General features: G+C 35.9%; 1 protein-coding gene across 6 annotated transcripts in view; it reads right to left on the bottom strand.

Moving 5' to 3' along the window:
- LOC109088990 (receptor-type tyrosine-protein phosphatase F-like) overlaps positions 1 to 23,745 on the bottom strand; it is a 208,256-nt gene that overhangs the window by 129,338 nt on the left and 55,173 nt on the right. For all 6 annotated transcript variants that reach the window (XM_042725344.1, XM_042725345.1, XM_042725346.1 and 3 more), the window contains exon 2: positions 9,685 to 9,855. In XM_042725344.1, the coding sequence (XP_042581278.1) occupies positions 9,685 to 9,775 (91 nt within the window). In that variant the 5' untranslated portion in view covers positions 9,776 to 9,855. The remainder of the gene's footprint in view (positions 1 to 9,684; positions 9,856 to 23,745) is intronic.

The raw sequence follows: 23,745 nt of genomic DNA, 5'->3' as shown, positions 1-23,745 counted from the left end.
GTGAGACTCTAGCCTGAATGCCTGGCCTTTTTATTATTCAGGAGATGAGAGGAGAGGAGTGAGATAAAGAAAGAGAAATTGCTTCTCTTTTATTCCCCATTGGGTGGTGCATTACAGTAATGGCTCTGTCTAAATAGCAATAGAGAGTTAGAATGGTGCCCCCATTATCAACACCATGACCAATTCCTCTCTCTCTCTCTCTCTCTCTCTCTCTCTCTCTCTCACTGAGGTGAGTTAGCGGGGGTGGTCTTGTGCGCCCTTGTGTGATCATTGTGAAGATCGTTCAATAAACGTTGAGTGAAACGCCTACATAAGCAGAGAAACTCTGAAAGTGATTATACAGCAGCAATCAGCACACCGTCTTACGTTTGAGGCTCCGTCTCGACTAATAAACTCATTCATCGCTCCGAGAAGTATGAATCAGAAAATTAGCTTTTTGATGACAATTTAATTGCCTTTCAAAAGAGCAGAAGTTATTTAAAAGAAACTGAACAATTGGGTATTGGTAGCGTGATTTCTGTAACTATTCACATGAGGAAAGTTTGCTATAAATGGATTTGAAGTTTGTCAAACATGTTCATATGTATTATAGAATGCACATCACCATCTCAAAGCAACCAAGTCCCAAAGATCATTTCTATTTCTTCATCTAAATTTTACTGAGACTAAATGACTGATGACTAAATCAAAGCAGGTTTTCTTCTTAGATGTGAGTCCTCTTCCCGTGAGAGCTTTCACAGTAACCATACTTCACATGCTTTCAAAGTGCAGGATTTGGGATGAAACATCTTTGTGTGCAACCAAAGATAGAGAAAACATTCTGAATAAACATGCACAAAATTACAGAAGCTTGATTTTTACATTTTCTGTGCTCTTTTATCACATTTAAAAGGGGCTTGCTCTGCACAATGCTAGAGAGGATGTTATTAGTGATATATCAATATAGCAATATAGATTCATGCATGAATCAAATGACCAACAATATGATGTAAAATAACAGTACTAGAAGTACTAGTACTATACTTGAAGACATCTTAAAAAGAAATCACATGGTCACTTATTTTTCATCAAATTGAGAAGTTTTAATTTTTAACAACTGAACAACTAATGGGGATACTAGATTTGCACATTTTAGTAAGCACAGAATGTTGACTTTCTTGACTGTTGATTATTTATTTTTCCATATTATTATTTCTGTATATTATTATTGGATGCCACAATTGGAAAACAGGATTTGTAATTTTCAGAGAGTTCAATTAAATGTTATGCTGTTACATTTTGGCTGCAAAGTGTGACTTAATGGGACAGTTAAACCTAAATTAAATCAATCAATCAATAATTTACACACCCTACACTTGTTCCAAACCTGTGTGAGTTTTGTGTATGAGTAAGATACCTGGAAGAATTTTGGTAGCCTTTGACTTCTTTTTCAATAATATGGGAGTCAATGGGGACCAGCAGCTGTTTGTTTACCCCCATTTTTCAAAATATCTTCTTTTATGCTGAACAGAAGATAGAGACTCATACAGGTTTGGAACAACATGAAGGTGACTAAATGATGTTGTTCATTTACAAGTTTTCCATTTTTAGGTGAACTATCCCTATAATAAAAATATGTTTGGATTTATAAAACAGGCACATGATACTGTATTACTGATATACTGATTGCAGACCTCTGAATGTATACAAAATCAGAATTAATCATATCATGGTATGTTTTGAGGTATCTGCAAATATTAAATCACCAGCTAAGAGAAACACTGTCAAATCATATTGAAACATCCAATTTACAACATAGTTAGATATTTTAGGTGTACGATAGGTGATTATTTAATGTCTCAAATGAAAAGAGTCACACACATCACTAAATATGCACAAAATATGTTTTAAAATGAATTTTTAAACCAATAGCCACCGTAACCATAAACTTGCTCCTAAAAATTGCAGTGCTGTATGTGATGAAGTGTGTGTCTGGCCATTGGCTGTGATTTAGGTTACAGTGCCGTAAACACTGCTAGTAGCAGTATACAGGCAGAAAGGGATAAAATGTCATGATGAAATAGAGATCGAGAAGCCCACACACACACACACACACACACACAGTCAATCACTGCAGCAGTGTCATTGTCATTCAACACCCTGCTCTTGTCCTACAGGACCTTTCTCTCATTTGGGCTCAGATAACCAGGGTTTAATGGCATCTAGGCAGACAGCCAGATAGTCAAACGCTGTGTGAGTGGAGGGAGAGCTGCATTTCACAATGACAAATGACAAAAGTTTCCAACAAACTCGCTGCTTTTGGATTGAAAAGCTCTCATTAACGGTGCAGCAACACCGGATCAGTCATACACATCGAGAGGAATCACTCACACAAACACAAAGACACGGGCGCAGAGGTTTCACCAGCCGCAGAGGTGCACAAATTTTCTAAATGGCTGATGAAAAGAATATACTCTCCCAGTGTGATGCACTATTCAGTTTTCTCTTGAATGATAATAGTGTGGAGAGCAAAAGCTCATCAAATGGACTCAAATGTTCATGAAACAGACCTCCGGGTAAAAAGTAATTTATTTAGCTCAGGAAACTGAACAAATTATTTAATTAGTTGGAAAAATAAACTTGTTTGAAAATGGCATACTACCATACTACTTCTACTAGAGCTGCAGTATATAATTTGTACAATATATTGTGCAAAATATGCAAATATTGTATGCTTGAAGTGACTGAGATTATTGTGAACAATGTATGAGATAATATTTTTTTACACAACATTGAAAAAAAGGGCAAATAATTTTTATTGCCATATTTATTCAAAATAGAAAACATTTGTAACAATATAAGTCTTTACTAGCTTTACTATTCAAAAGTTTCTGGTTTCGCACAAAATTAATACATTTATTCAGCCAAAATATGGTAAATTGATAAAAAGTGATAGTATAGACACTTCTTTAAAAAACATATAAATTGTACTGATCCTGAACCTTTGAACGGAAGTGTATATATTAGAAATAAAAAATTAAATAAAATAAAAAAATCAACAATTGTTAACAGTATACAATGCTCTCCCAAATGTATATAGACACTTACAGTGCAGTATGATACATAAAAATGTATTCTATAGCATCAGATGAATTATCTGTATCTGCTCAAATGCTGCAGGATCTTTCATAATTTGTCAATTTTTTGATCTGTTCATAATTTTTTCTCAATGTTTTTTAATTATCTGGTGTTTGATATTTAGTGGATGTGCCCCAGCAGATTCATATCCTGCAGACAATCTCCGTGTTTACAGTGTCTCTTTGGCTACCTTCATTTTTCAGGTTTATTTAGTGCTTGTAAAGTACACAAGATGGTCAGTGTGTGTTCATGCACCATGCGATCTGGACAGAATGGAAAAATGCAAATGAGCTGGTGGAAAATTATCATCAGCTCACATGGTCTGTTGTCTTGTTGTTGACAGGATATGGCAAATATAATGATCTGCTCTCATAAATCTGTTTTTATTGCACCTATACACTCGGTCAATGTGAAGTCTGCTCCCTCACACGTGAACGCATGTGCGTCTTTCAGAACTGTATGTTCCTGGGTCAGTGCGTGTGGGCTGATGTGCGCTCAGGGAAAATGAACAGGTACAGAGGATACAGTGTGTGTGTGAGAGAGATACAGAGAAAACCACATGCAGGCTTTTAAGCTCAGACAGAGTCAAGCATGAGAGTGATCACAGCTCCAGAGACACTGCCCTATAGAATAAAGTGGCAGAGAGAACACACACACATATACTGTATAGTGTATTCTTCTCTGTAGTGTGTCTCTCCAGAAGACTATTTCATTGCTTGACACCCTTTTAAAGGCTATGCTATATTGATCATATAAATAAAAAATATAGAAAATAACATAGAAATATATAAAATAATTAATATTTATTATGCATAATACTGTGTGTGTGTGTGTGTATATAATATATATTATATATATATATATACAATATAAATATAAATTATATATACACCCACACACTACACATATTATTTTAATAATTGTACAAAAAGTTAAATATTTGTAAAATATATTGTATTAGGTCCCATTGGTGTACTTGATTAACAAACAATGAGGATACACTTTGTTTTTGAATCTTGTTAATGTAATTAAATGTAATACTAAATTCTGAAATTAACATGAACAAAACATTAACAAATGGAACCTTATTGTAAAGTGTTACCGATATAATTAAATTGAATCAACATTAACAAATGGAACCTTATTGTAAAGTGTTACCGATATAATTAAATTAAATCAGAAAGCAAAATCTTTTTTTTTCTTTTATGGATAATAATTTTTATAATTAATGCACACCAATATTATTTGTCATGACTGGTTTATACTGACACTCATATATTAGAGTCTGTATGCAGAAAATAGTGGAATTGTCACACACACACACACACACACACACACACACACACACACACACACACACACACACACACACACACACACACACACACACAATTTTGAATTGCTGAAATACTGGAATTGACACCCTTGCTAGCTAATAAGTTGTAAATGAGTCTGATCAGCACAAAGGTAAACAGGGATAATCACAGTAATTTAATTTACAGCAATTTATGAACACTCATAAATATTTTTTTAATCTCTATTAGATGATGACCATCATTTACTGTGTCACCTTCAATAAAACCTTCTGCAAAATCGCACCATAGCTCAATAATTAAAAATAAATTAATAAATCTACAAAATGAAACATCATGGTACACACCAATAGTTTTTGTTTGTTTGTTTAGGGGTCCCTTAACTCTAATGAGGGGTCTTTATTATGAACACCTCTCTCTGATGAAGAAGGATTGCTGAGGCACACAGCTGAATTTCTGGCCTGCAGCATGTGCAGTGTTACCGGCGATGGATTTGAAGACTGACTCAGGCAGTGACTCCTGCTGTGTTTGTGTAGTTGTTCTCATCCTTCTATTGACAAAAACACTCTCATCCATTAAGACAGCAAAGCTGAGCTCTACAGGTGCTGTAACAGATACGGTGTGTCTGTTCAGTCTACAGTCACTTTATCTACCTGCTTATAACATACAATAAACTCCCATTCAACACAGTCAAGCTCCTCAGATTACTTTCCATTCTAGAGTTTTGCACTCTTAAAGGCTTGGACATCACAAATGCAAATAGTTCAATGGCTAAGAAGTATGTCCAAGATGATTAAAAGAAAAAGAAAAAAGTAAAGTAAAATGCAGATTTCAAGAATTTATTAGAAATGCAATCTTTGCATTCATGTTGGTTACATTTTTCATCACAAAACCATTTTTAATATTTTTATTCAATGACATAAAAATGTCACATGGTGGATCCAAAGCAGACTGCTTCTACATTTCGTAAGTAAAGGTAAATATACTGTATATAAACATTTTTACAGTCTATGTAGATACAACTATGTATTAATTTCTTCTCCACATTCTTCTTCCATGTTGTCAAGTGTGCTACACTTCTGGCTGTATGCAAACAAAGAAGTGCATCTTTATTGGTTCCCGTTCTGTAAAGGATGATTCATGAGCTCTCGCCATTGAGCAGAACACTTAACCTTAGGTTACTCCAGAGGGATTCATCTAGAAATAAGCGTACAATAAGTCACTTTCAATAAAAGTGTTCATCAGATTAGCAATTAGGAGCCCCTCACCTCACGCCTGACCTGAGCTCAGAGACTCATGGGAGTCACGACACAAACACTCACAATTGAACTGGCCAAACATCCACTTCAGCAGCACAGGTTCAAATGAGATTGATTATTCAAATCAGTTCAGATTCAATTAAGAAGGGGTTTGTCTAAATGAACGCATTAGAGGCGCTCCAGTGCTCGAGGGGTTAAAAAGGTCTGTGTACCAAGATTTCACTAAATCTGTTTCGATTTCAGCCTGTGTGTGTGTGTATGTGTGTGTGTGTAAAGAGAGCTCAGGGGTCAGACAACAACCCATTTTTAACTGTCTAGTGTGTTTTGTCTTTCATTTATTTTTCCGTACATTTTTGTCATATGTACATTAACTGACAGTCACCACTGATAAGCTACTACTAAATATTGTAGAAATGTTATTTTCTGTAAAGTTGCTTTGCAACGATTTGTATCGTGAAAAGCGCTATACAAATAAACTTGAATTGAATTGAACTGAATATTGGTGTCCAGTTTAATTGGCGGAGATGTGAATGGATTTTCTGGATAAACTGTGATAGTCCTTCCATCAGCAGCACTCCCATCAAGCCCTCCTCCATCTATCTCTTTCACACACACACACACACACACACACACACACACACACACACACACACACACACACACACACACACACACAAACACATATGACTAGCTATTTGACTAGTCTTATGTATTTATGTTGGTTTCATAGGGTGTTACCATACACACACACCCCTTTTAGGAAATTGAAAAACATTGTATTTTTAAAAGAAAAAATAAATAAATAAAACATTGCGTTTTCATGTATGTTAAGAAACTTGCACTTCATTACCAAAATCAAGCTTAAATGGGAGGGTTTTGACCAGTGCATTTGAGACAATGTCTGACATATAGTACATGTTTTATCCTCAATTAGAATGGCTGCATTTGAGGCAGTAAGTGCATCACACTACATTTTTATTTTTTACTTTTATTTTGGCGGAAAACCACAGGGAAACTTTTCAAATGCTTCTTTTGTTTGCTTAGAAATTTATAAATGGTTCTCGTCACAAGTTTTGGAAGATGTTCGGTGCATGTTGCCTTTTCAAACGCACGTTATCTGTGACAAACTCATGGCACTTGCAGAGACTGAATTTGTGTACAGCAGCATTGACTGAGAACCACGAAAAGATCTCAGTACTGATCTATTTCAGTTTTTCTACTTTGAAATGTATTGTTTTATCAAATGTGTTGTATCTGATTCTTTGTAAATGAATTGCGAAATTTGCTAGCAATTTCTGGGTGAAATTTTTTCTACACTTAATTTTGTCAGTGTGTGACTTTTCTAATGGATAGTCGGTTTTTGAGGGAGAGTTGGAGGAATCAGGCAAAGCATAAAGAAAAGGAGCAGGATGGTTTTTCTTTCCTTTAATTAGCTGCATGTGGCTTTAGCAATATCTGTGTGAATATAAGAGGTGATTTCCTTCGCAATGACTTTCCCTCTGTGATCACCGGCATTAATCTCATACTGGAATTACCACAAAAGCAGCTCTGCAACACGGATTCAGCACAGCATCAATCAGAGGACCAGCAGCTCTATAAGTCCCGGCGCTGCTGAAATTGCATGCTGAAGTTGCACCATATTTGCTCTCATAAATAAAAGGTGGTGATTTTGTACTCTGTGCTTAAAGTCTTCAAGACTACGTCCTACGCAATTGTGCGAGGAGACTCGAAAGGAAAGTGTGAGTGGGGAAAAACAAAAATCTATTGAGTGGATCATAATGTGAACACAAGCTGGTCCAGCTGCTGGTAGAAGGACTTCACACAGAGAGGAGAGACCATGAGAGCCAGAGATTATAAGAGTGAGAAAACTGATGCATTCAACTGAAAAACCTGTTAAAGGCTTTTCTCGCCCCTGCATGAGAGCACAGGGCTCTGTCAGCGTGAAGAGCAAAGCAGAGCAGAGGGCAAATTCAGAAACATTTGCCATCTTCCCCATCTCTATACTGGCTGACAAAACCATTCGGCATCTGAGTCACAAACACTGACAGGTGCTGTAATTCATTTTACAATGCCAACATAAAATTACCCAGCATTACAATGATTTTAACCCACTTTTATGTTTCCTAAACATGTGCCATGACTCAGGATAATGAGACCGTTGAGACAAAAACATTTTAATTGCCTATCATAAAAGTGGCATTAGAGCTTGATGTTTGACTTGCTTCAATGAATTGGTTAAAAACTTCAATCAACATTTCACTTGTATCATCGATCACAAATGTTCCCAGAAATTGATTTTTTATATATTAAAATGTTTTAATAAAAATACTGTTTATACTGTATATTGGGGAATACAAAATACAGATAATTATTCCTTGGATTCAAACCACTTTAGATTATTTTATTATTCTGATTATTTTCTATATTTTCTATATTCATTAAATATTTTGGATTCATTTGTCCACAATAACTCATAATAATATTATTTAAAATATCTATGACCAAATATTATTTTATGCAGTAAGTAGCAGATTTTTATTTCAAAGCAAATACTATAAAGCTGAATACTGTCAAAAGTCTCAACATTTTCAAAGCATTTATTTGCTTAAAGATACAGTAAAAAAAGTGATATTGTGAATATTAATACAATTACAAATAATTGATTTATATCTAAATACATTTTAAGGTGAAATTTATTTCTGTGATGCAATCCTTAATTTTTAGCATCGTTACTCAAGTCTTCAGTGTCACATGATCCTTCAGAAATCATTCTAATATGCTGATTTCCTGCTCAAGAAACATTTCTGATTATTATCGATGTTGTGCTGCTCCATTTTTTTTGGAAACTGGGATACTTATTTTCAAGATCATTTGATGAATTGAAAGTTCAAAAGCATTTACAGCATTTATTTGAAAAATAACTTTTTTGTAACATTAAAAATGTCTTTACTGTCACTCTTTTTAAGTTTTGATCAATATAATTCATCCTTGCTGAATAAAAGTATTTTATAAAAGTATACTTATGACAAACCTGTTCCAGACATTTATGTTATATATTCCAAAACAATCTGAATAAAAAACCACAGCCAATAGCTAACTTAACCTTGCTGCAAAACAAACACACTACATCTAACTTGGTCAACCTTCCAGAAGATAGAAAGACATAAATATTTTTCTCAAGGTACACAACTAAAATTCCATATAAGGTGAGTCCTAGTTTGGGAATGGTAGCGGTAAGTAAATGATTAATGCTGCTGGTATTACTGCACTATAAAGATCAGCAGCGGTAATAAGTGACCAGACTTTGGTGTTCTTATTGTTTTTATTGGCCTCAGGGTTCAGGGACTACATGACATAAGGCCTGTGACTCTCATAGAGCTGCACAAACACACTCGTATCAATTCTGATCTATGGCTGGAGTAAACACAGCTATTTGATTTTGCAAAAATACTCGCTGAAATCTTTCTCAAGGGACTCTAACACTTCAGGATCCAAATCTTTCAATGATGACAGCAACAATTTCCCCAGCAAAAAAAGCAAACACGCAGGTCTCATATTTTTGGACTTATTAATTTGCCCTTTAAAAGCTGGATAAATGTGACGCAAAGCATGTAGTGTTCATTAAAACCAGCGAGGGTCCCTCGAGACAAACAAGATCGATGTGAATGTGAAAGATCCTCCCGCGTACGCTATTAAACCAACAACACAACGGTGATTGCATCCAACATCTCAAATCCCTCTGACATCCATATTTCCTCATCTCATTTTTTTCATAGCTCTAACCAGAATTCCTTCAATTTATTTGACAGAAAATAACACTTGACAACCGGTGTGATATAAAAAGACAGCCACTTTAGGAAAGAAGGTTGCGTTTGTTTTGTAAACAGCATGATATTCCCATTCCTACGCACTTAGGATTTTAGATCAGAGATGTACAGAATGGCAGTCATGAACTGATAGAAGAGAACAGTGTGTATTTAAAGTGTGCTACTCACTGTCTGCATGGAGTGGCACCGCCAGGCAGAGCAGTAGCAGGAGGGACGTGGCTCTGCCGCGAGGAGAGGCCTGTCGTGTATGTGGCACCATGATTCGTGGATGGCACTCACCGCAGGGGTTCCTAAACTCCTGCTGGATCACTACACGCTCACGCTACCATTTAGTGAGACCTGATGGGGGACACAAAGGAGAATGACATCAAAAAGACGCAATGCCAACAACACATACAAATACTCAAACATGACATCACCAAATTCCAAGACATGAGCTCATTATTAGCATTCCGAGAGCATTACATCACATGCCTTTAATTCTGTTTGATCAGCATATAAATTAAAGCAATAGGAGAATGACATCATGAAGCATGATGATAATGCATTCAATCAAACATTACATCATCACATTCCAAAACATTACAGCATTACCCACTCTGCTTAAATATTTCAGAAGAAGTCTTCTGAAGTCATGTGATAGCTTTTGTGAGGAACAGTGCCAAAAAATGAAGTCATTGTTTACTGAAAATCATTATTTACCGTGACAGTATTGTAAATATGTGAAAAAGGAAAGGGGTAGGGGGTAGATTCCCCTTCAATGATTACAGAAACACACAAAGAAAAAACATTGCAAATAAGTATATTTTGTCTACATGTCACATTGTTATGTAGAGTAGTAAACTTCAACAAATTTCTGCTGCTCAGGGAGTAGGGAGCAATGAACATTGTATAGAGACCATGTCTATGGGAACACAGTCCATGCATGCAGCTCACTTCTAACGAGCTGATTATCTGAACCAGGTGTGTTAACAAAGAGAGACATACAATATGTGCAGAGCAGGGGGTCGTGAGGAGTGGAACTGAGGACCGCTCATGCAGACAAACATGCTTCTTTTAAATCTAATGAAACTTTGCTTCATCACTGAATCGAATGATAGCCTGCAGTTAAGTTCAGAGTTCAGAGATGCTGATTCAGTAACAGCTCTGATGGATTCAGCTTTGTCAGACTGATTCTTCAAAGTGATTCAAAACGGTAACCAGCTCTAACTATTCATTAAAAGAATCATCTCATAGGAATAGATTGTTCTGGAATCAAACTACACTGGTTGTGCAGTATGTTTCTGATTCACTAAATAGAATTTGTTTATAAGAGTTCATGAATCAGATTCATGTTCACTAGTCAACACTGGGCATATGTCCGTGTGTTCCAACTCCAAGAAAAACTCAATAGAAAGTCAAAAAATGAACATATTTTTTTTTTAACAAAGACTGCAAACTCACATTGACAACTTAAATATGATTTCTTTTTCTAAAATTGAAAATAAAAGAGAAATATTACATAAAAAAACATTATGAAAATGTATAAAAAAGTTTAATACTAAAATGACTAAATCTAAATTGTAATAAAAATAAATGTAAATTTCATTTTATATTTTTATACTGTATATATATATATATATATATATATATATATATATATATATATATATATATATATATATATATATATTTAGATTACAAAAAAAATCTAAATTATAAGCAAATTCAAAATATTAATAATAAATACAATTATATTACTGGTATAAAAAAATACTAAAAATCTACATTATTGAATAAAAAGACAGAACCCAGGGAAAATATGATTTATTTCGATATGGTGCAAAGGATTAATTTAAGGATAAATTTTTCTATGGCATTACTGTTCAGCAGTGGAACATACAGAGCGAGACATTTTCATTTTGGGCTGATCTATTCCTTTAACATAGTGACATCATGCACACAATGAATGATGTCACTGTGTTAATTTAATAAGTGGTTTTAAATACAGGTAAGTGATTTCCAGCCACAATGAATCCCTGTAGAGTGTTTCAAAGACCACAGACACCTCTGTCATGCCGGGTTCACGCTGAGTGCATGTGTCTAGGGGTCTGTGTGTGTTAACAGCCCGTGTGCTGAGGTCTCTCGAGCGTCTTTCCAATTAAGCCACCCCATGCATGCTCTCACTCACTCATGATTAAGATGATGCATTCATTTATTAACCAGAAGCGCTCATCATGTAATTGGCCGGACCCGTGCTAATTAATCATGCTCACACAAAGCAGACATCTGCTATCCAACACACCCCCTCTGCTACAGAGAAAATAATCATGGAAACACCACAGAGAAAGATGCCCGTAGACCAGCACTAATTACACCGCCACCGCAGCAGGAAAGTTTGGAGCCGCTGGCGCTCAGCAAACAGCTTCCACCCTCAAACACCATTTGATCGGGAGTTGAAGGTGTGCTTCCACATTCCTGCAGGCTGAGCAGACGGAAACATCTCTCCGTCTCCGAGCGCACCATTTCTCCCTCTTATTATGGAAATCATGAGTCTGGAACAGAACCGCTGAGCTGACAGAGTCACCGACACTGCATTAAACTGCGAGCATTTAGGGACATGCACACACACAAACACTGCTTCAGCACATGCTGTAATTACAGTAGGCTGCCCCCCACCGTCTCTGCTTTCCCAAAGAAAACACAGACTCTGCTTCTGAGTGGATGCTACAATTGCCCCAGCCAAGCGTCTCCAGCATGCCCAACCTGCAAGCTCTTCTGAACATTCCTGCAGGAAGAGCACGCTGGAAAAACAAAGCATGGACTGAACACGGCCTGCATTTCTAAAGACCCCAGTTGCTTTTGCTGAAAGACAAATGATACGAGCAGCTAGTTAGACTCTCCACGATGACAAGTGTGTATAAATGAAGGGGCAAAGGTCAGGCTGTTTCTCTCGGGACATGACTGCACAGGCACTGCACAGTAGGGATGCAGCGATTCAACACGTCGCACACTTCAGTCATTGGTCTGGCCTGAATTCATGAGTTGCGTCTGACTGTTATATAAATAATGTAAAATATACTTAATTAAAAATAGTCTAAAACTAAAAATAATAAAGGTTCTCCATATTGTTTTTCACTAAATGAAGGACAAATGTTTAATTATAATAAAATTATAATAAAATATTATATACAATTAAATAGATTTTTTTCCATCTAGTAGCCGAGGCAACATTTCTCACTTTTATTCAGTTTAACTTGATGTACCAAAAAAAAAAAAAAAAAATACTAATTCAAAACATTCACAAAAACAAATAGTATCTCAATGATGCTAAAAACAATGATACAGTACAAATACAGTATACTTAACTAAAAAGACACAATGAATCATTGAATTTTGAATTGATTCATTGAAATGATTCATTTGAACTAAATCAAAGAAGTGAATCAAACTAACCAACTCAAATGCCATTTTTGCTATTTAAAGGTGTATGTAGGATTGACACCGAGTGGTTGAACTAGGTATTGCAGTCCAAATTCAAAATAATGGAGAGTTTTTTTGTTTTTTTTTTACCCGGCCCATCCTCCTCAGACTTGGCACATGCAGGTTGCCAGATTGATGACACAAACAGGAGCGAGCGATCTTGAGATGAATGAAATGAAATAAGCTGTGTTTTCAGCCAACTGGCAACCCGGGGTGCCGAAATACATTTGGGTAAATTGGCAGTGGGCGGGTTTCAAACATTCCGGGCCGGAACACACATTTTCAAATGAGAATAACTGACTGTAGCATTGTTTTTCAGATAAACAAGTATGCTAACTTAGCATGTTTCTTTAATATCTGCAAACATATTATGGTATTTTTATGCTTTAGTAGAGTCAAAATCTTATATACAGCACCTTTAACATTTGATGACAGAGAAACTATTACAGTTTACAGAGACAAGGAGGGAAAGTAAAGTTAATGACTCATTACTTGCATGGCCAATTAAAAATGCATTAAAATTACTGTTACAATGTTGCTTAATTTTATTGACAGTAAAATCATTGCAAAAATATCAAAAATATTTCCCAGTCATCTTATCTTCATCAAGTGTTTTGTTTTCTTGAATTGTTGTTTTAGGTTGCACTGACTTCCTCTAGCATAAATGCATCTAAATTCTGAATAACTCTGCCGTAATTCCAGGCCCAACATGATGTTACTTATTTGCTGGAGTGTTTGATAGTCTGATATCTGAAAACAGCACTTGCTTTATTACTTCTGGATTGATGGATAATCTATCATAATCCCAGAGAAGAAATTGGTTGCTAGAGATTTCCTGTACCTCGACAGAAAACCCTTCAACATGGGTCAGAGCAGCGGTAATATCTGACATAGACTTAGAAAATCAATGCTCTTTGAATATTAATAAAGAGCTACACTCAAGTTCATCAGTCTGATGCATATGTACTTTTCTCAACAGCATTGTCATTTAAAAAGCAAATTTCTTGCCGGATATTCAATTAAGCAAATGAAATCAGGCAAATGAGGGGAGAGGGCGGCAGTTCGGAGAGCTCGTTTGTTGTGCTGCTCATTTAATCACATCAATATTGTTACAAGGAGTGCCACTATTATCTATCCATGACATTTTCATCCTTGAAATGGAGGTTAATATTCAAATGTCAAGATTCTTACGTGACTTAACAAACTGAATGAGACATTTCCCTGCAATGAGAGTGAACGCAGGTGGAAAAAGAAGGAAATCTCTCTGCGTTAACTATTAGCAAACCAATGTGTGGTGATAAAGATTTAATTAAAGTCTAATACATACACTTGCTGCATGTATTCGTTTTGACAGTATAATGTCTAAATGAACCAAATAAAATGAATCTGAATGTTTGAGGCTGACTGAAACAGATTTCAAAACTTATTTATAAATACCTGTTACTTTGTTTCCTTTCCTTTAAATGAACATCAAACATGAAAGTGATGCTTCAAAAGCACATACTACAGAGGATGTTTGATTCTGGCATTTTGGCTCCGTTCCAAACCCAAGTGAGCCACCTAACTAGACATCATACTGTATGCACACTTACAGGCTGTTTACAACAAAAGGCAGCGAATTATGCTTTAAAAGATCTCATTTTGGCCAAAATTTTTCCAGCATCACCTGAATCCTTTTGCAGATACTGAAGTACAGTACTGAAACGTCACCATAAAAATAATGACATCTTATTAAAATGTTAATGTCTATTTCACCCAATATTGATGAGAGCTACATTTTTACAGTCTCAGATTGCTAATGTAGCAACATTAGCAGCTCACCACGGTTTACAGATGCAAACTCTTTATTTTTTCTCTGGGTCTGATGCAGGACCAAGTCAGCTGTGTTTACAGCGACAGGCAGATAGCAGCAAAGAGGGAATGATATCTTCTCACAGCAGACTCTGGGGGTGTGAAGGGGAAAGGATGAAATTTTCATCCTGCAGGAGGAGCACCCTCGAGGGGCAGCAGTCTCTTATCTCCCCTGTTATCCGCCCACTCCCCATGGGAAGGAGGCACAGAGTGAGTCATAGACACCAGCTCTGTATTCCAAACAGTTCATCTAAATTTCATTAAAGAGAAGAAGTGCCAAGACTGGTGCATCTTTAGTTAAGAAGGGGACTGTGGTTCATCAGCAATGCTAATGAGACATCTGTGTCTGACTTAATTCTGGAGAGTTAAACATCTCATTTCTTACTATGGCTACCTTCCACATTTTTTTAAATTACAGTAAAGTCATGACAACTATGTATGTCTAATTATTATTATTAGGTACTATTTAAGGAGTTAATGTATCCTTTAAATAATAAATCAATATTTATTTTTTTTTTTGGGGGGGGGGGGATCTAAATAAAGTAAATAAAAATTTAATCAAAATTAAAACGTAAAGTTCCACTAACTCATAACATACATTATATTTGTTAAGAAAATTATGAATAGTTACAATTTGTGTTTGCCCACAAAACTAATTTCAAACATTTCAGCAGAATTCTTTGCATCAAAAGGTTTTAAAATATATAATATATGCTGTAAATTCAGTCAAGTGTGTCTAAACTCATGCCTGGCAGCATATATGTGGCATCAAGCTATCCTACATGTCAAGAGTGTGCATGTCTTTAAAGCTCTAGCTTTCATCTCATAGCTGATGGCATGCATGGACAGACAGGAAGAGGAATTCTGGCTCATGCAGAGTGAAAGAGCTCATCACTCGCAGCCAGGTGCAAATGCACGGTCCACCGGTCACCCTGCAGCTACGCAATCCTGCGAGATTTGTGGCTTTCAAGTGCTGTGCGATGCTAGGAGATTTGTGGAGCGGCTGAGGGAGATTTGTGCTTCGGCAGGAATTTGCGAAGAGGGAAACGGATCTGAGGCCATAAATATTGGAGCTAAGGCAGGAATGGAGGCTCATTGTCTCAACAGAGAAAACTGAGGAAAATTAAGGTGCCTAAAGCACTTTGCTGTGCTTCCTTTTCCTTTTTAACATGAATACAAAAAAAAATACAAAAAAAACAATCAAAAAAAAACATACCAGCAAAAGTCTTTTTACAAAAAATAGTAAAAGATGTAATGCAAGCAGGTATATAAGAGCTGGGCGATATCAAATATTCACAATATATTTGCAATGATTTTACTGGAGACTTATTAATTAAGCAACATGGCACATATTGTAATTCTAATCATAATTGTTTTATTTTTAATTTTGTTGTATTGTAATGCTAATCATAAATTGTTTTTAAACTCTCTGTTCCACATGAAACAAATTTTTCAGTTTTTCTCAATGGATCAGTTTAAACTCTCTGTTCCACATGAAACAAATTTTTCAGTTTTTCGTCTGACTGAAAAAAAAAAACCTTTCAAGCCACTTCAGAGTAAATATGAAAATATCAAGATATGTATCACCAAAAGGCTGAAAAATATCAAGAGCTCACTCAGCGCTGTATAACATGTTCACTGTTCCTCAGCTATCAGTCTGAATTCAATCCATTCCAGACACTCAAAAACTCAACAATGGCATCTCTTTACAAAGCATTTACACACACAAACATCACTAAAAACTCTGGGTGGCAGGACAGGGCAATACCCACTTAAAAGTCAATAACAAAACATTGAGACAGATCTTGACCTTGACTGATTCACAGCCGTGGTCTGAATGGTTTTATTGCAGTCATTCCTGAGGGCCTTGCAGGAGGCCTCTTTCCTCTTTCTGCATACAGAGCCCAGCATGCTAAATGAACATTTTTTTTAATCTTTGTTTGAGGGAAGCACTCAGTGTGGTGTGTGGTGCTTACGGGATTATGTGGCCAGAGGGGGATCTGGGAAAAAAGACTTTTATCACCCTTGCAACTAATTATTAGTGACAAGAGAGAGCGCTAAAAGTGTGCATGAGAATGTGAGTTAAGATAAATAATCTAACAAGAGAGAAGAGATGAGCCCCTCAGGACATGCTATTGCAACATCCTGTGGCGCGGCCATAAAAGATTTACGAAATAACTTTGGCCCCCAGAGCAAAGTATCAACAGCGAAGTTAATGGTGTGATTACACTAATAAGGGAAGGAAAAGCGATGGCACTGTGCTGAAAATAATGACAGGGTGAAAACAACAGATAAAGAGAATGTAGGAGCATGTGATAAATGAGATGTGGACCACACACAGCTATATTAAAAGAACAAATCCTCCTGAGCTCATCGCATTATTATCAATTAACCTTCAATCAGTTCATACACCATGAGCAGAGCAGGTTGAGTGCATTGCAGTTTTATCGTTGATCTTTTACCTGAGTTCAGACACTTACATCACACTTGAAATGCAGATCAGGCAAAACACCAACTTAAAAATTCATAACCAAAATAAAATCAAAAACAAATACAATAAAAACACTTAACAAAATCAAAAACACATTTCAAAAAAATACATAACAAAATAGCCAAATGCATAAATGCATGTCATTGCATTACATAACAAAATATATTTATTGTTTTATCATTTAAAAACTACAAAATATAAGTGTATTTCTTTCTTTCTTTCTTATTTTGTTATTTATTTAATGAAAATGATACATTTCATATTTAAGTCATTTTGGATAACAGTACAGTAAAAAAAAAAAAACACACAATGTGGTAACAACTATATGTTGTGGTAACACCTTTTAAAAGAAGTTAATGAAACTTCTTTGATTAAACAAACTAAATAGCCTTTTGTTATTTATGTTATTTTTACAATTGGCATGTCATTTCTGTCTCTACATGGTTGCGTGTTTACAATACTCCTCTGCTCTCTGTATCGTACATGGCGGAGTTCCGATGCGCACACACAGCTCCTTATTTTGGCACTGTCCACATTTTCATGCAATGTAAGTCTATGCATTACCGCCAACTTGTGTCAGGACTCGATAATAAGACTGCCTGAAGGTACAAGGTGAGCATAAAAGACGCTAGGGACAGTTGACGGATCTGTAGAGCGCCGTGTGAAAAGTTTTCTGACAGTGCGCAAATACTGAATTGAACTCTCTTCCGCTTTTTTGTGAGACAAGATTACAGGCAAGATAACATCAACATGCACGTCTTGGTAAATATCCTAGTAAATATAGTCAGTTAGGCCTCTGTCTTAACGTAAACAGTTGAGAAAGAAAACACGTGTGTATCAGTATATCTGATCCTCGCTTTCGGTCTTAAAGTGAAAGGAGACTAACAATAAACCTCTGTCAAAAAAAACAGAATCTCTCACTGCTCTTGACTGAACAACTTCTGTAACTTGTATAAGGATGAATCTATATTTAATTTATAATAGTGTAGACTATGCAGGTTTATTTTACATATAATTATTACATTTCTGTACCTTAATTTATTTTAGACCTACCTGCTATTGCTTGTAATTTGTTTATCTGTAGAAAAGATTCTTATCACTGAGCCTATAGAAGCAGCCAAAAAACTGTCTTAAAATAAGGTTTAACAGCTTTATTTTTAGTTTTATTTTTTATATATTTATTTTTCTACATTAATTTATTTTTTGTACAACTGGAGTACCTACTTTTTGTTTTTTCCTAATGAGAACTTACACAATTTTACACATTGCACATTTAAGCACAGAAGCCTGAAAGACTTTCTTGACTGTTGTGATGTCATGTCATAAGATTACTGATCTTATGTGTGACATTGATTTTTTTTCTTTATTATAAAAAAAAAAAAACTGTAGGCCTTTTTTGTTTTGAAGGTCCCAACTGAGGTACAGAAATTTCTGATAAATGTTCATGTTATATAATTTGGTTGCATTTGTGAGTTAATACAAATGTATGTAGTTGTTTAAAATAGGTGCATAATATCATAATATTGATAATTCGATCGATATACTCCTGAATCAAATTGTATCGAAATCTTATAGTAGAATTTTTTAAGGTAAAGTCTGCAAAAGCTGTAAACCTAGGGGAAACACTGCAGTGCATGCTAAATTCATAAATGTAAATGTAAATATTATTGCATTACATTAAAAAAAATGCAATATACACTATATTTATTTTTTTATATTTTAAAATCTTTTTTTTTTTTTTTGCTTGCTTGAAAAGTGGATTCGCTAATTTGAAAATAAATGCAAACTTTGCTTAATATTTTGTTATTTATGTAATATATACATACCGATGCATGCATACTTAAGTGGCTTTGGATAAAAGTGTTTGCCAAGTGCATAAATGTAAATATATATTTATTGTTTTAGAATTTAAAAACAAGAATAACTGTTACTTATTATTTTACTTTTATTTTATTTTATTTTTTACTTTAAAAGATGATGCATTCCGGATTTAGACTAGTTGACTGGATCATGTAAAGTTATCTCCATATAAACCGTGGGTAAAGTAGGTTGAAAATGGGTAGAAAAATTCTTGGTTATGTCAGGCAAAAAAAAAAAATGCGTACAATAATGATTCACTCACAATAAACAAAACAAACAATTAATAAGAAGATAAAAAAATCAATCAATATTTACCTCCCGTGTTCTGTGCCTTAAGAATGCAAATATGTTTGATGGCTATTGTGCATGCTCTCTGCTAATGGCCCAAGACAAAAGTGCAAGTCAGGTCATCACCAAATAAAAAGGTGGATGAGGAAAGAAGATTCTAGAAGAGAAAGTGTGAGCCTGTTGACAGTGCTTGGCCTGCCGGGTTAGTATTTGTATGAAAGGTTTATGAGCAACAATATCTGCTCTTTACACATCTGAGAAGCTGACTTCTTGTCTTAAAGTCAATTAAACACGTCTACAATATGATATCATCTACAATATCATGCAAGTGTATCAAGAAATGATTTATTAGGTTCGAGAACATGAGTAGGGTTTAAAAATTAATCAGAAATCAATCAAAGGTTAGTGAAGGATGTAGCTATTGAAGCCTACAAGGAGGAACAGATGACCCAGTAGAGCAGAACACCTCGAGCGATTAGTGCAAATGGGCATTTCAGGAAGTCTGAATCACTGAACGCGAGCCAGAAAGACCACAGTCTATTCACAACATCACATTCCCACAGCATTCCAAGATTCCATTCGGAGTGTTTTATTGCTCTGTACAGACGTATTCTGAAGCTTCCATAAAACTGTCAGAGCACTAAATGCACTGGAGTTAAAGCTGATCTACAGCCTGATACACAATAATGAGTTAATGATTAGCCATGGGTGACCCAGCGCTTCAGTGAGCCAGTCAAAACATCCCCAGATGCCAGGATGTGATGAACTGCACATCCCGTTGCCTGGCTCTACGAAACTGAACCTGCGATTCTGGCAATTACGATCAATCGTCCAGATTTATACTTATCCCATGAGTCTTTTTCAAGACAGATATGACTTTATATTATCAGCTGTGGTACTTGTTTATACTGGAACAGATCGGCAGCAACCACAGGAAAGAGTATGCGGTCTTTTTTTTTTCAAAGGAAAGAGATGCTTATAAAGACAGTTAATGTAAGAAAATCAAATTCTGTCATAATTTATTCTCCCTCATGTCACTCCAAGCTCATATGACTTTCTTTCTTAGTACTGAAAAACTTCAGTTCTTAAATCTCATTCACACATCTGCCTATTGAAACTTGCCATAATGAAATTGGTCCTGTGCCAAAGAGAGGTAATTGAGTACAAGTAAAATGCAAATGTATGGAAAATTTGAGATCAAATGACATATTTTGGATAAGAATAACTTCAATATTTTGATAAGGGATGCACAAACATTTATCAAAACCTTTCCTTTTGTTTTCATCAGCTCATCTGAAGACAACAGTGCTGTTATTCAGCTCTAGTCAGTTCAGTAATTCAATTCAGATTCATTGATTCAATTCAGTTCAACTCAATGTGTGTGTGTGTGTGTGTATGTGTGCTCACTTAGATGATACTTCCAAACCACATGTCATGTCCTTTCCTTTCCAGTTCAATAACTGCCGCAAAAACTGCTGTCAATGCCACAAAAAAATAATCAGTTATAAACAAATTCCATTCAGGTGTAAAGCAGCTGTACAGACTATAACATAGTGTCATTAAGCTCAATTCAGTTCAAGCTTTGTTCTCATCCGATGGTGTTATTGCCATCAAATGCGTGTGAAAAATGTTACATAAATATGAAATTTTCACCAATAATACAAAACTAAGAACAAAAAAATCAGGAATTTCATGTTTTTGCAATTAGTATGGTATTCTATGTGGTTGGTAGTTTATTTTTTTTATTTTTTTCATATCTTGCATGAAAAGCACCTTCAAGTGTGTGATCTGGTCTCTGAACATGGTAGCCGATGCTGATATATTTCCTTTTATTTGGATACAACACCAAGTCTCTCCTGTGTGGAAATTATAAACAAATTATTTTTAATTTTGGTTAGTTTAAAAAAAAAAAAAAAACAGCGGCACAACCAGTGTTTATCATAGCAAAGGCAACGTTTCATATTAATTCAGTGAGCGGAGGACAAGAGTGCCGGAGTTTATGTACTTAGAAGAAATCACTAGCATTAATTCTGATCATGGCTTGTCAGACGACCAAATCGTGGCCAAAATTGCAGTGTGAGCCAGGCTTAAGGCAAAAGAGTTGTAAAATCTTTAAAGCTCATAATTCGATAAAAAAAACATATTACACATTACTGATTAAATCTGTATATATAATATCTGTATATATAAAACTATTTAATTTACAAGTGTCATGTTTGTGATTTTTTTTTTTACTCATGTAAGCTATAGCTTCTGATCTTTAAATTAAAACATATTCATGATTTTATGACATTGATACTGCTTTATTTATTCAGAAACACACTTTCTTAGTGATATTTATGTATGTTACTTTTATTTAATTACAAGTAGGCAAACAGCGCCCTCCCTATGAAAATACAACATCTTACCAAATGGACATTAGGAATTCGGGAAAGCTGCTGCTGCTGCTACTACAAGCGCTAGTGACTGCTGACTCTATCGCACACCGAACACATCACCTTGTACTAGAGACCTGCACCCGCGGGACCCAATGCAACAGGGTGCAGTGCAGGACAACTCTTGATGGGTGAGTGCGGGTGTGGGCGGGAAGAGACTTGTGTGTGTGCGGGATGCGGGAGAACAAAATGATTCACGGGACTCCCGCAAAATAGAAAGTATCTAAACATAAAGTGTCTAAAATATATAAATTGTTATTTATCTGTTGCACAAAAACAAAAAGAACAACTAATATTAATTTTAAAATGATTGACATGCGCAAGCTAGGCATAGTTTCCATTTATAACACGTGTTAAAAGGGTTGCGAATTTGGCCAATCAGAATCTTGCGGGAGCGGGACTGAAAAATCGATCCCGTGCAGGTCTCTACCTTGTACGTGCATTCTCAAATTAAATGCAGCGATCCAAACAGTAAATCTAGTCATCATTCAGGCAAAAGTTCACTTCAGGAATGACCACACTGCTGACAAGATCTAATCGCTAGTACACCCTAAGCACATGTGAGTTAATCCACTTATCGGATGGACAGAGATATCTGCATAACTTTTCATAACGGGCCGATGCCGATATTCACATTTTAAGCCATTATCGGTGATTCCGATATCGGTCCGATAATATTGTGCATCCCTAATTTAAAGAATCATTCATGATCGAAGCACAAATGCTGCAGGATGAGTTACATCCAAAAAGTTTGATATTTACTGTGTTGAGATCAAATACTCAACAACAATAAGTTTAAAATTTCAAAACATGGTTGTAATTGCATGCAGGTTGATCAGGTATCATGTTGTATTGGAAACTCAACAAAAAGACCAGTTACTAACTGTTAATCTCTCCTTACACAAAAAATCAATGTCACCTTATTATGCCTAAAATGATGAAACAAGCATAAAATGTTTAAAATCCTATGGTTTCCTGTCATGCAGAAGTAGGGGGAGTTACTCCTAAATTAGCTTGTGTAGGATTCGCACACACTGCTCCGCATAGATTGTTGTATTTTGATTAATTGGGGTTTCAGAGGTGTCTCATAAATGCACCACATGTGATTAAATGCTGAGGGCCAGAGAGGGTGCCGTCAACCAATTAAATGATACCGTCTGCCACCAATCAATATCCTGACACTAGCATTTGGGAATAGGCACTTTGCGCTTAAGAATCTGTGACAGTGACATCTGTTATGGACTTTTGAGCGAGTGATGGCATGAGCTCAGAGGTTTTAGCTAGTCGAGTTAGCACTAGCGTAAATGCCATGGCCCATAGGTGACCTGGGTTAATGTTCAGCCTCAGGACACAACAGTAATTAACCTCCACAGGTATCTGACCTCACTGAGTGCCGGCTGTTTGCTCACCTGTCTGACCCTGAATGTTTTACTGTGCGTCCAAGAGGGTTTGTTGTCGTGACCTGCCCAGTGCACTTTCATGCTCAGCTCTGATCCGTTAGCTGTACAGGATATCAGTCACATGCACGATCGCCGACACACTTCCTTGGGAATAAACACGCCACCTGCTTCTCGTTATAATGCACAAGCGCACAAGTGTGCCACATCTATCACTATTAGAGCTGGAAGTGTGGTATAACAGGAGTGAGAGGGGATGGCTGATGGGTTGTCCATGATGTTGTCTCACGCTCAGTTAAAATGCACCTGTATTTCCTCTTATGCACGAGTGCGCTCACAGAGAGAATAAGAGAGAGAATGAAACCGTTTCTATCTGCCAGCTGGGTTATAATAGTACAGCAATTCAACAGGAGGGTGAGATGGCGTGATGTGACTCGTGGGAGGA

The sequence above is a fragment of the Cyprinus carpio genome, chromosome B6 (genome assembly GCF_018340385.1).
Source record: "Cyprinus carpio isolate SPL01 chromosome B6, ASM1834038v1, whole genome shotgun sequence".
In the NCBI taxonomy this organism is placed as follows: domain Eukaryota; kingdom Metazoa; phylum Chordata; class Actinopteri; order Cypriniformes; family Cyprinidae; genus Cyprinus; species Cyprinus carpio.
Note: the sequence above shows the minus strand (reverse complement) of the source record. Positions and strands in the feature narration are given on the sequence as shown.